The sequence below is a fragment of the Desmodus rotundus genome, chromosome 2 (assembly GCF_022682495.2).
Source record: "Desmodus rotundus isolate HL8 chromosome 2, HLdesRot8A.1, whole genome shotgun sequence".
NCBI lineage: Eukaryota > Metazoa > Chordata > Mammalia > Chiroptera > Phyllostomidae > Desmodus > Desmodus rotundus.
The window spans coordinates 127,142,195-127,155,734 of record NC_071388.1 but is presented as its reverse complement, the minus strand read 5'-3'; the positions used below and the strand labels follow the sequence as shown (position 1 = coordinate 127,155,734).

Sequence of the window (13,540 nt, the reverse complement as noted above, 5' to 3'; positions counted from 1 at the left end):
GTTTTTTGATTACTGCCTCAATTTCAATAGGTATAATCTGTCTAATCAGATTCTCTGATTCTTCCTGACTTAGTTTGGAAGATTGTGTGCTTCTGGGAATTTTATCCATTTCATCCAAGTTGTCCAGTTTGGTGGCATATAGTTTTGTTCATACTTTCTTATAATTCATTGTATTTTGTTGGTATCAGTTATTCACCTCTTTCATGTATTTATTTGTGTCCTCTCTCTTTTTTTCTTGATGAATCTGGTAAAGGTTTGTCAGTCTTGTTTATCTTTTCAAAGAACTAGCTCTTGGATTCATTCATCTTTCGGGATTTTTTAGACTATTTCATTTATTTTTGCTCTGATCTTTATTATTTCCTTCTACTCACTTCGGGCTTTACTTGTTAATTTTCAAGTTTCTTTAAGTATAAAGTTAGGTTGTTTATTTGAGCTTCTTGATTTTTGATTTTTTAATTTTAAAGAAATATTTTTCTAGCAAGATAGGATGGGGAAATAAGTGAAGCAGTTTCGGAGTTGTCATGTTTTAGGGTACCTTTTAGGGGACATTTGGGGATAAAATCTAGTGAGAAAATTTGAAAACTGAGAACAGTCACAGAAATTCATAAATTGGTGGAAATTTTTGTCAGAGCTTAAGTGACATAAATTTTAAAGTTTCTCCTTTAGCAGTTATTTAAAGAATTTACTGGAGGAAATTTAAGTGATATTTTGAAAACTTAAACTATTGAAATTACTTGTAAAATTTTGCCAAGTTATTTAATATAAAATTGGTTTTGAAGTAAAGAAAGTGTTTTTGAACTTTTGAGTTTAAAATTTTTCCCGTGATGCCCTGGCTGTTGTGGCTCAGTGGATTGAGCACTGGCCTGCAAACCAACAGGTTGCCGGTTCAATTCCCAGCCAGGGCACATGCTTGGGTTGCGGGCCAGGTTCCCAGATGGGAACATGTGAGAGGCAACCCAATTGATGTATCTCTCACACATTGATATTTCTCTCCCTTTCACCCTCTCTCTAAACAAATAAAATCTTAAAAAAAAATTTTTTTTTTCCCGTGATAACTTTACTGTGAAAATAATACATGGTTATTTAGAACTTAATAGGTAAGCAAAAAAATACTTTTGCCTATAAAACAAAAATCGGAACATCCTGTTTTATAATTATTTTATTTCTTTGGTGTCCTTTATTCACCAATGGGACATCTGTCTTTAAACAGAATTCGAGAACTCACCTCATCCAGAATTGGTTTGCTCACTCGCATCAGTGGACAGGTGGTACGGACTCATCCAGTGCACCCAGAGCTTGTGAGTGGAACTTTCCTGTGCTTGGACTGTCAGACGGTGATCAAGGATGTAGAGCAGCAGTTCAAATACACACAACCAAACATCTGCCGAAATCCAGTTTGTGCCAACAGAAGGAGATTCCTGCTAGATACAAATAAATCAAGATTTGTTGATTTTCAAAAGGTATTTATTAACTTCTGTTATATCAGATTCAGCCTGTGCTAATAATTCACTTCTAGGGACCTGTAATTACTATTGAAAGCTTATATAAATAATACTAAACTCAGTTTTTATTTAAGTCAAAGATCATCAAATGTGACTGCAGATTTAAGCCAAAAGTTCTTAACGCCAACTTCGGTTATCAGCATATAAATGTGTTATAACCTTTAGTAATTTGGATTGAAAACTCCTTCAGACTGACAAAATGCATTTCTTAAAGAATAATTAGTATCTACTATTACTAACTACAATTAAGGAAACTTTAGAGAACTAGAGACTTGTTGGTGTAAGACTTCAAGTAGGTAGGTAGAAGAGAGACGGCACGAGTGATAGGACAGGTGCAAATGCACGTTTGTCAATAGCAATGACGATTACCATGACTGAAGTAGAGGGCCTGAATTGCGGGTTACCTAAGAGGTGATTTGGTGTGCGGCATGGAGGTACTTGGAGACTTAACTCTCAGATTGAGAGGTTTGGGCCTATCTTGATAAATAAGGGAAGTATATTTTTTAGGGGATATGAATTTTTCTTTTTAGGGGAAGATTAATGAGACAATGGCTTGTAGTATTTAACAAGAGGCTAATAATTAGGCAGTTGTAGTCCTCGGCAATGTTTGGATGGTAGCAGTGAGAATGAAGGGCTGGCGTGGGGTGGTGTCTCAAATCTCTGCAAGACTTTTAGTAACTCTGGGTCATGCAAAGGGGGAAGTTGGCAATAGTTCAAGCATTAAAGCATGGAAGAATGAGTATTAGACTAAAGTAATTAGTATTTAATTCAGTTATTAGTCCTCACTTAGATTACTTATATTAACCCGATACTTAGTTTATAGGAAGTACATACTCTACCAACAACTCTGGGTAGGAAAGGCTTTATATTTGAAAAAGAACATGATATAACAATCTCATACAAACTATGTATGGATTAGGTCCTGGTTTGAAGGGGGGAGTAATAAAAAGCATCTGTAATAAAGGATATTCTTGACAGTTGGGGGAATTTGGAGGTGGACTGGATAACAGTCATGGAAGTAAATATTACTTCATTCTCTTGGTGTGATAATGGTATTAGTTATATAGGAGATTGTCTTTCTTCTTAGGAGATCAGTGCTTAAATAATTAGGTGTGAAGTATCTTGATATTTATACTTTGTTTCAAATAATACAGTAAAAATATGTGTGTCTAAGTAATGTTAATAGTTGCATTGAGATGGAAGGTATAAATTATGTGAAATTTTTCATAAAATTTTCCTGGAAGTTTAGAAGAAGATGGAACACAGAACAGATATTTAACTACTTAGTCAAACTGATCAAAGAGAAACAATGTTTTTTTAAGAGTAAAAGTGAAGATTTTAAATAGCTTTTACAAAATTGAAAGGGGCTTTAGGGTAGAGAATTTTTATGATAAATTTTGGCATATGTCAAAAGTCTACAAACGGTAAGATGGTTTAGAATATGTCAATATTTGTGGTATTTAATTTAGATCATATGGCACTTGAACAAGATCTCTTATTCTTGGCTATTTGTCTTTGTTTTAGGTTCGTATCCAAGAGACTCAAGCTGAACTTCCTCGAGGAAGTATCCCACGTAGTTTAGAAGTGATCTTGAGGGCTGAAGCTGTGGAGTCAGCTCAAGCTGGTGACAAGTGTGACTTTACAGGGACACTGATTGTTGTGCCTGATGTCTCTAAGCTTAGCACACCAGGTTGGTAATCTGAGGCTCAAATTCTGTTACCTGAACTGCAGAGTATTTACAATAGCTTCTTGTATCTTCCTTGTCTTGTTTCTGGCTACCAATCAGAAGGTAAATAAGGAAGTATGATGAGAATAAAGACAAACTGACTTTGCTATAAAAGGTACTGGTCTGAAAAACATCAGCCTAAATGAAATCTTTGGATATATAGGTTTGATTTATTTGAGCAATTTTGACTCTCAGCACCTTCAGTATTTGAGATATGAAACAACTTATTCAATCTTTCAGGAGCACGTGCAGAAACTAATTCTCGTGTCAGTGGTGTTGATGGCTATGAGACCGAAGGCATTCGAGGACTCCGGGCCCTTGGTGTTAGAGACCTTTCATACAGGCTGGTCTTTCTTGCCTGCTGTGTTGCACCAACCAACCCAAGGGTGAGTCTTCTTAGTAGAATGGCAAAGCTTGAGAAAGACCTCCCCTATAGGCTGCCACAAAGTTAATAGGTTTCTGAAACATCTGAGTTATCTAGTCAATGTTAAAGGTATGGGGTTGTTGAGATTTGACCCTTTTTAGTTTTGAAATCAAATCTTTTCATGTCTGTCTTTCTCACAAGGAAAAGTCTTGTTTTCATATGTAAGAGATCATTGCTTTAAAAGCGTTTGTACAAATTATCCACTGAGGGGGGGCAGTTGTTATTTAACTATCATGGTTCCTCTCTCATGCTTCTGGAGAAAGTACAAATAGAAAGATTTAGTAATCTGGGAAGTAAAGTAAATTACTTCTGAGAAGGATGGACCTCTGGTGTTATTGTTGTTCAGAACTGTGTCCTGAATGGGAAAACCTAAATGAAATCTTGGGATATATGGATTTCGTTTATTTGAGCATTTTATACTTTCTCCAGGAGCATGAGAGAGGTACCATAGTAATTAAAAACCAAAAATCCCCACCACGGATAATTTGTACCAATGTTCTTAAAGCAATGAGCTTTTACATACAAAAACAAGAAGGCTCTTCCTTGTTCTGGAAAAAGAGAAATGAACATAATGCAGGGTGGAACAAAAGTATATTTACAGTTGTGAGTACCTGAAACACAGTTTATTCTTGTATTATTATTTATTAATTATTTATTATTTTCCATACAAACAACTGTAAACCTACTTTTTGCTCTACCCTGTATTCTATCACTTCATTTTCATCTTCATATTATTGACTAGCCTTGTATTATGGCTCATCACTTAACTATTCAGATTTATTTAGATAATAACACAAAACAGTCGTGGTAGCTTTTTTATTGTTTTTAATTCACAGAACAAACAACAGACTCCTCAGGATCTTGATTTACCAAGGCCTTACTAGTTTGGGGATGTTTTTTTTTAATCCTTGCCCAAGGATATGCTTATTGATTTGAGAGAAGGGGAGAAACATCCATTGGTTGCCTCCTGTACCTGCCCCGACAGGGTATCAAACCTGCAACCTAGTTATGTGCCCTGACCAGAGATTGAACCCACAGCCTTTTGGAGTATGAGATGATGCTCCAACCAAATGAGCCACCTGGCCACAGGGCTGAGGATTTTTTTTAAAAAAAACCTTTATAGTCAACAGATTCTGAGGCTAACCTCCCAGACTATATTTTGTTTGTAATGAAGTTTCTTCTCTTTCACATTATTTTGACTTTGACTGTTCTATGCTATTATTGTTCCTTCCTTCTCCATCTTTCAGTTTGGAGGGAAAGAGCTCCGAGATGAGGAACAGACAGCTGAGAGCATTAAGAACCAAATGACTGTGAAAGAATGGGAGAAAGTGTTTGAAATGAGTCAAGATAAAAATCTATACCACAATCTTTGTACCAGCCTGTTTCCTACTATACATGGTAAGAATTCTATCCATATGTGGCATAAACTTGAAATCCAAAGAAATGATTATAGAACAGTAATACATGATTTCCTTAAACAGATCATGAAAGTTTTTAGTAGGTTTAGAAGGGGTCTTTTTAAGTCATTTATGAAAGGGCAGATACATGATTCCACTTAAAATGAAGTACCTAGAATAAGCAAATTCATAGAGACAGAAAGGAAGGAGATTACCTGGGGGAGAGGAATGGGGAGTTACTGTTTAATGGATAGAGTTTCTGTTTGGGGTGAAGAAGAGCTCAAGAAATGGATGGAGGTGATGGTTATAAAACATGGTGAATGTATTTAATTCCACTAAAATGTACACTTAAAAATGGTTGAAATGAGGGATAATGGTTGAAATGGTGAATTTTATGTTACGTATATTTTACCACAATTTTTTTTTTAATGAAAAAAAGGTAATTTAGTCATCTTTTTCTGGCTTTAGGACAGAACTGCACTTCAGTATATTCCAATACGCTAGTTTAATATCTTTTAATTTTCAGAGCTAGAGATTTCTTGATGTTCCTTGGTTACATATGCCTGTGTGTACCTTTGGTGGTCTCTTCAACGTTTTGTTGGCTCTTGGTTGCTAGCTGCTCACTATCATAGAAATCCCTTTGTATGTTGAAGGATATGACTGAATTTTCAGGCCTCATGCTATACCCATTTTTTAATCCTTATCTTCCATACTCAATTGGAGTTAGGCTAAGAACTCAAGATAATGGATTTTTCTCTTAGGTATATATTTTTTAATCATTTACAATTAACTTTTCCTATCTAAATGCTTGGTAAATGAAATTGAACTGAAATTCTGTATGTTAATAATCATTTATGGATTTTAGAGTGTCCTTTCTAACAAATTGGGTCACAATATTTATGCTGCTTAGCTTTTCCTATAAAGTAAGCTGCATAACAAATTAACTCAATCATACTGGTTTAAAACAACAAACATTATCTCATCCAGTCTGTGGGTCAGGAATTGAGAGAGGCTTAGCTGGGTGGTTCTGGTTCAGTCTTTTCATGAGGTTGCAGCCAAGACATCAGCTGGGGCTGCAGTCATCTGAAGGCTTTGCTAGGGCTACAGGATCTACTTAGGGGGCTCACTCACATGGCCCACCTGTTAGTGTTGGTTGTTGGTTGGAAGCCTCAGTTCCTTACCACGTAAATCTCATCTCCAGGGCTCTTTGAGTATTCTCATATCACAGCAGCTGGCTTCCTTTCCAGAGTGTGTGATCCAAGAAAGCAAAGCAAGGAAGAAGCAAAATGCTTCTCAGGACTTAGTCTCATAAGTTGCATATCTTCACTTGCACATACGCTGTTCGTTAGAAGCAAGTCACTAAGTCTTTCCACATTTAGGGAGAAGAGAATTAAGCTCCATCTTGAAATGAGGAGTGTCAAAGAATTTGTGGGCTATTTAAAAACTAACAAATCTCCAATACATTTCTTTTTTTTTTTTTTTTTTTTTTTTTCATTTAAGACAGGGAATACTTTATTCAAACCCATCAGAGAAATGAACTGGTTGGGTCTGTAACAAAGCATCTTGTTTTAAAGCACAGGCCAGTAATTGTATATGAGTATACACTGCTACATACAAATTAACCGATCAGACCACAACTTTTCAATGTTTAAAACAGAATAAGCTTCCCTGTAAAAGCACTGTTGTGACATTTTAACTTTAGTATTCCTCTCCTTCTTCCTCACCCTCTCCTTCAACAGAATCCACACCAACCTCCTCATAATCCTTCTCCAGGGCAGCCATGTCCTCACGGGCCTCAGAAAACTCTCCTTCCTCCATGCCCTCACCCACGTACCAGTAGACAGAGGCACGCTTGGCGTACATCAGGTCAAACTTGTGGTCCAGGCGAGCCCAGGCCTCAGCAATAGCTGTGGTGTTGCTCAGCATGCACACAGCTCGCTGTACTTTGGCCAAGTCTCCACCAGGCACCACAATGGGAGGCTGGTAATTAATGCCAACTTTGAAGCCAGTGGGGCACCAGTCCACAAACTGGATGGTACGCTTGGTCTTGATTGTGGCAATGGCAGCATTGACATCTTTGGGAACCACGTCACCATGGTACAACAGGCAGCAGGCCATGTATTTACCATGGCGAGGGTCACATTTCACCATCTGGTTTGCTGGCTCAAAGCACGCATTGATGATCTCTGCTACAGAAAGCTGTTCATGGTAGGCTTTCTCAGCAGAGATGACAGGGGCGTATGTGGCCAGAGGGAAGTGGATGCGGGGATAGGGCACCAGGTTGGTCTGGAATTCGGTCAGATCGACATTCAGGGCTCCATCAAACCTGAGGGAAGCAGTGATGGAGGACACAATCTGACCTATCAACCTATTCAGGTTAGTATAGGTTGGGCGCTCAATATCGAGGTTTCTACAACAGATGTCATAGATGGCCTCGTTGTCAACCATGAAGGCACAATCATAGTGCTCCAGGGTGGTGTGGGTGGTGAGGATGGAGTTGTAGGGCCCCACCACAGCTGTGGAAACCTGGGGGGCTGGGTAAATGGAGAACTCCAGCTTGGACTTCTTGCCATAATCGACAGAGAGGCGCTCCATCAGCAGGGAGGTGAACCCGGAACCAGTTCCCCCACCAAAGCTGTGGAAAACCAAGAAGCCCTGAAGGCCCGTGCACTGGTCAGCCAGTTTCCGAATCCGGTCCAGGACAAGGTCAATGATCTCCTTGCCAATGGTGTAGTGTCCACAGGCATAGTTATTGGCAGCATCTTCCTTGCCTGTGATCAGCTGCTCAGGGTGGAAGAGCTGGCGGTAGGTACCAGTGCGAACTTCATCAATGACTGTGGGTTCCAGGTCTACAAACACTGCCCTGGGCACGTGCTTGCCAGCACCCGTCTCACTGAAGAAGGTGTTGAAGGAGTCATCTCCCCCGCCAATGGTCTTGTCACTTGGCATCTGGCCATCGGGCTGGATGCCATGTTCCAGGCAGTAGAGCTCCCAGCAGGCATTGCCGATCTGGACACCAGCCTGGCCCACGTGGATGGAGATGCACTCGCGCATGGTTGCTGCTTTGCGGCTGCCGAGCGGATGGCGGAGAGGAAGAAAAGTTGTTGCTTCTTACAGCGCGACTCTTAGGCGGTCGATGTAAGAGAACCTGCCTCCAATACATTTCTTTCAGAGGTCATGAGTCAGAAGTTTTTTTTGTGGAATGGGTTTTTTAATTTTCTACTTTTAAAAAGTGGTTCTTGTGAGTGTGCCTAGCACTTTGTTGATGGAGTTCACAGAAAGTCATAATCATTAGCACAGAAAACTCTTTCTTCTAATAGCACATTTCTAAAGATCCAATGGTTTTTTAATTGTGCATTTTCTTCTTATATTGGATTTATAAATAGTTCTTAGAGGCATCAATTAGTTCAGTTAGCATGTATTTCTATTCTGGTCACTGTTGGTAATAAAAAAGAAGTCAATCATGGACCATTTCTCAAATTGTTGATAGAAATGCGAGACATGCCATTAGAAAGAACTAGCAAATATAAGCTGTGGTGGACACAGTTTATTCATGGGGAGAGAGATTTGAGAGATAGAGAAAAGCTTTGTGTACGGTACTAAGACTTGCGAACAAGAAAAGGCTCTTGGAAGGGTGCGCGTTGCATGACACCTGCAGTATAGAAAACATCAGGACAGTGATTAGGTGACTAAGTTCAAGGAGCAAGAACCAGATGAGAAGCCAAGGATTTTTACTTAAGTCTTATGCTTTTCTTCAGCTTTATCTGCTCTTTTGGTTGGAAAGGTAAACATGCCTTTCTAATATCCTGTGATAATTGTTAACCTCATGTTGAAAAATACCTTGGGTTTTCATTTCAGGCAATGATGAAGTAAAACGAGGTGTCCTGCTCATGCTCTTTGGTGGTGTCCCAAAGACAACAGGGGAAGGAACCTCTCTTCGAGGGGACATAAATGTTTGCATTGTTGGTGACCCAAGTACAGCTAAGAGCCAGTTTCTCAAGTAAGTGTTTGCCTGAAGTAGTACAATGGGAAAAACAGTGTGCATAATTCCAGCCTCTCTGTGCTAGCAAGAATGCGGTCAGTGTGCCTTTACTAAAGCAGCGGTATAATTATGACCGTGTTGGATATACAACTCATTTAGATTAAATACACCTTAATTTGTTGAATAGAATATAACAATGTTTTATAATTTTTTGGAATAGGGATAAATTGCCTGTAATCCAATTTCTGCATAGAACTCTTGATCTTTGTGTAATGTCTTTGTATCTTTTCCGGGTTATAAATCACAACATATTTTTTATTTTAATATACCCTAAACATTTTTCATTTTCTTTAGTTTCACAACTATTTTATGTTGGTGTACTATAACGATCAAAATCATTTTCCTAGCCTGTCATAGTTTATTTTAATGATTATAGATACAGATACAGTCAACACCATGATGTATATAAGTTTCTGTTTTTACTTTTCTTGGGATTTTTTGGGTGAATTCAAGCTATAGGATTGCTGAGATTAAGAATACAAACACCTTTAAAGTTCTTAAACAAAACACTTTCTAAAAGGAATGCTATAAACATGAAACATTTTTGCTAAACTTATCAGCTACAGGTACTTGCTTACTTTTAACTTTTTAAGAAACTTAGAGGTCAAAATGATCGTAACCTATTTTTGAGCACCTCCTGTGTTCTTGGTGCTCTATATGTGTGTATGTTATGTCTTCTGCTTTTAATTTTTTATTGTTATTCCATTACAATTGTCCCATTTTCCCACTTTGCCCCCCCCAACCCAGGCTGCACCTCCACTCCCATAGTCAATCCCCACACCATTGTCCATGTCCACGGGTCATTCATGCATGTTCTTTGACTACTCCCTTCCCTTTCTTTCCACTATTATCCCTCTCCCCCCTCCCCTCTAGTCACTGTCAGTCTGTTCCATGTTGCCATGTCTCTGGTTCTGTTTTGCTTCTTAGTTAATTTTGTTTATTTTTTCCTTTATTTTCCTTTCCCTGGGAGATATATTGGCAAAAATATTGCTACATGGGATATCTGCTTTTTTCACTAGGACTTTTTTCTCTAGGACTTTTCACTGCTTTTTTCTCTAGGACTTTTATGGTGTCATGACCTATATTTAAGTCTTTTATCCATCTGAGTTTATTCTGGTATATGGTGTGAGTTGGTGGTCTAGCTTCATTTTTTAGCATGTACCAGTCTAGTTCTCCCAACATTATTTATTAAAGAGGCTGTTTTTACTCCATTGTATGCTCCCTTTGTCAAATATTAATTGACCATAGAGACTGGGTTTATTTCTAGCCTCTATGTTCTATTCCACTGATCTATGTGTCTGTTCTTACACCAGTACCAGACTGTTTTGATTACAGTGGCCTTCTAGTATAGTTTGTTATCAAGTATTATGATCCCTCCTACTTTGTTCTTCTTTCTCAGGATTGCTGAGGCTATTCAGGGTCTTTTCTGGTTCCATACAAATTTTTGAGATATTTGTTCTAGATCTGTGAAATACGTCATTGGTATTTTGATAGTAGTTGCATTGAATCTGTAGATTGTTTTGGGTAGTATGGACATTTTAATAATGTTAATCCGTCCAATCCACAAGCATGGTACATGCTTCCATTTATCTGTATCTACCTTAATTTCTTTCTTCAGTGTTCTATGGTTTTCCAAGTACAGGTCTTTTACCTCCCTGGTTAGGTTTATTCCTAGGTACATTGTTTTGCCATGTATAATGCACTCCCCCTATAATGTACACCCATGTTTTGGGCCCAAACTTTCAGGAAAAAAATCTTTTTAATTCTTTAATTCAATTTTTTATTTATATTTAGATACTTTTTTGTATTATAAGGGAATTTTAGCATTTATTTTTGAACATGTTACGGTACAAGAAATTATGTAACAAATAATTACAAAACACAAGAAAGGATACAAGGAATTTCAGATACTATAATGCACATCCTTATTTTTCCCTCAAAATTTGGGCAAAAAGGTATGCATTATGCACAACAAAATATAGTACTGTATTTTTCTTGTTGCTATAGTAAATGGAATTTTTTTCCTAGTTTCTGATACTTCATTGTTAAAGTAGAAAAATGCCCTCGATTTCTGAATATTGCCTTTGTATCCCACTATTTTGTCAAATTCAGTTATTAGGTCGAGTAGTTTTTTGGTGGAGACTGTAGGGTTTTCTACATATACTATCGTGTCATTTGCGAGTGATGACAGTCTTACTTCCTCCTTTCCAATTTGGATGCCTTTCATTTCTTTTTCTTGTCTTATCACTGTGACTACAACTTCCAGTACTATGTTGAATAAGAGAGGCAAAAGAGGACACCTCTGTCATGTTCCTTATCTTAGTGGGAAAGCTTTTAGTTTTTGCCTGTTGAGTATGATGTTGGCTGTAGCTTTCTCATATATGGCTTTTATCATGTTGAGATATGCTCTCTCTATTCCCACTTTGCTGAGTGTTTTTATCATAGATGAGTGCCGTATTTTATCAAATGTTTTTTCAGCATCTATTGATATGATCATGTGACTTTTTTCCTTCATTTTGTTTATGTGGTGTATTACATTTATAGATTTGTGAATATTGTACCATCCTTGCATCCCTGGGATGAATCTCACTTGATCATGGTGTATGATCCTTTGAATGTATTGCTGGATCCAGTTTGCCGATATTTTGTTGAGAATTTTAGCATCTGTGTTCATCAGAGATACTGGCCTGTAGTTTTCTTTCTTTGTTGTGTCTTTACCTGGTCTTGGAATTAGGATAATACTGGCCTCATAAAAAGAGTTTGAGAGTCTTCTCTCTTCAGAATTCTTTGCAATAGTTTGAGGAGGATAGATATTAGTTCTTCTTTAAATGTTTGGTAAAATTCACCTGTGAAGACATCCTGTCCAGGGATTTCGTGTGCCCAGAGTTTTGTTGGGGTTTTTGTCGTTGTTGTTGTTGTTGTTTTGTTTTGTTTTGTTTTTACTGTTTCATTATCAGCAGTTGTTATTGGTCTGTTCAGGCTTTCTGCTTCTTCTTGATTCAGTTTTGGAAAATTGTATTTTTCTAGAAATTTGTCCATTTCGCCCAGGTTGTCCAATTTCTTGGTACATGTTCATAGTAAATTCTTGCAATCCTTTGTATTCCTGTGGTATCAGTCGCAATGTCTCTTTCATATCTGATTTTTATTTAGGTCCTCTCTTTCTTAAGTTTGGTTAAAGGTTTGTCAATTTAGTTTATCTTTTCAAAGAACCAGCTTTTGGGTTCATTGATCCTTTGAATTGTTTTTTTAGTCTCTGTCATTTATTTCTGCTCTGATCTTGATTATTTCCTTCCATCTACTCACTCTGTGCTTTGATTGTTGTTTTTCCTTTAGTTCTTGTAGATGTAGGGGTACATTATTTATTTGAGATTTTTCTATCTTTTTCAAGTAGGCCTGTATTGCTATTAACTTCCCTCTCAGGACTTCCTTTGCTGTGTCCCATAGGTTTTGGGTTGTGTGTTTATTTTCATTTGTTTCCAGATACTTTCTTATTTCTTTCTTGATCTCATTGTTACCCCAATCATTATTTAATAACATGTTATTCAGTCCCCGTGTATTTGTATTTGAATGTTTTTTAGTTTTTTCCATATGAGGTTGGTTTCTAGTTTCAAGCCATTGTGATCTGAGAAGATGCTTAATATGATTTTAATTTTCTTGACTTTGTTGAGGCTTGTTTTGTGTCCTACCATGTGGTTTGTCTTTGAAAATGATCTATCTGTGTTTGAAAAGAATGTGTATTTTGCTTCATTGAGGTGAAAGTTTCAGTATATATCAAGTAAGTCTATTCGATCTAGAGTGTCGTTCAATGCCACAATACCTATATTGATTCTTTGTTTGGAAGATCTATCCATTACTGACAATGGGGTGTTAAAATCCCTTACAATGACTGTGTCGCTGTTGATATCTTTCTTGAAGTCCTCCAAGATTTTCCTTGTGTATTAAGTTGCCCCTATGTTGGGTGCATGCCTATGTGCTTACAAGAGGTATGTCCTTTTGTTGGACTACTCCCTTAAGGATTATGTAGTGACCTTCTTGGTCTCTTGTTATGGCCTTTGTTTTGAAGTCTGTTTTGTCTGACATAAGTGTTGGAACCCCAGCTTTTTATTTATGTCTATTTGCTCGGAATATTTTTTTCATCCGTTCACTTTCAGTCTGTGTGGGTCTTCTGTTCTGAGATGGATCTCTTGTAGGCAGCATATGTGTGAATCATGTTTTCTTATCCATTCAGCTACCCTGTGTGTTTTGAATGGAGCATTTAAACCATTTACATTTAAGGTTATTGTCGACAGGCACTTATTCATTGCCATTTTTCCCCTTGTACCTGTGTTTCTCTCTCTCTATTTCTTCATCTTCCTAATAAAGCAGTCCCTTTAGCATCTTTTGCAATGCTGGTTTAGTGGAGATGTACCCTTTTAGCCTTTTTATCTAGGTGTGTGTGTTTTGTCTTAT

General features: G+C 37.5%; 2 protein-coding genes across 2 annotated transcripts in view; one reads left to right on the top strand and one right to left on the bottom strand.

Moving 5' to 3' along the window:
* MCM6 (minichromosome maintenance complex component 6) overlaps positions 1–13,540 on the top strand; it is a 46,701-nt gene that overhangs the window by 8,442 nt on the left and 24,719 nt on the right. Inside the window, exons 4-8 of the mRNA XM_024569668.3 lie at positions 1,211–1,460; positions 3,027–3,192; positions 3,469–3,614; positions 4,900–5,050; positions 8,908–9,049. Coding sequence (XP_024425436.1) covers positions 1,211–1,460; positions 3,027–3,192; positions 3,469–3,614; positions 4,900–5,050; positions 8,908–9,049 — 855 coding nt within the window. The remainder of the gene's footprint in view (positions 1–1,210; positions 1,461–3,026; positions 3,193–3,468; positions 3,615–4,899; positions 5,051–8,907; positions 9,050–13,540) is intronic.
* LOC128780242 (tubulin alpha-1A chain-like) lies at positions 6,596–8,158 on the bottom strand. Its single transcript, XM_053918623.2, has one exon. It carries the CDS (start codon positions 8,101–8,103, stop codon positions 6,748–6,750), a length of 1,356 nt encoding a protein of 451 aa, XP_053774598.1. The 5' UTR covers positions 8,104–8,158; the 3' UTR covers positions 6,596–6,747.

Bases quoted from the DNA above. Each gene is read 5' to 3' on its own strand.
- LOC128780242 (XM_053918623.2), bottom strand. From the start codon at position 8,103: ATGCGCGAGTGCATCTCCATCCACGTGGGCCAGGCTGGTGTCCAGATC.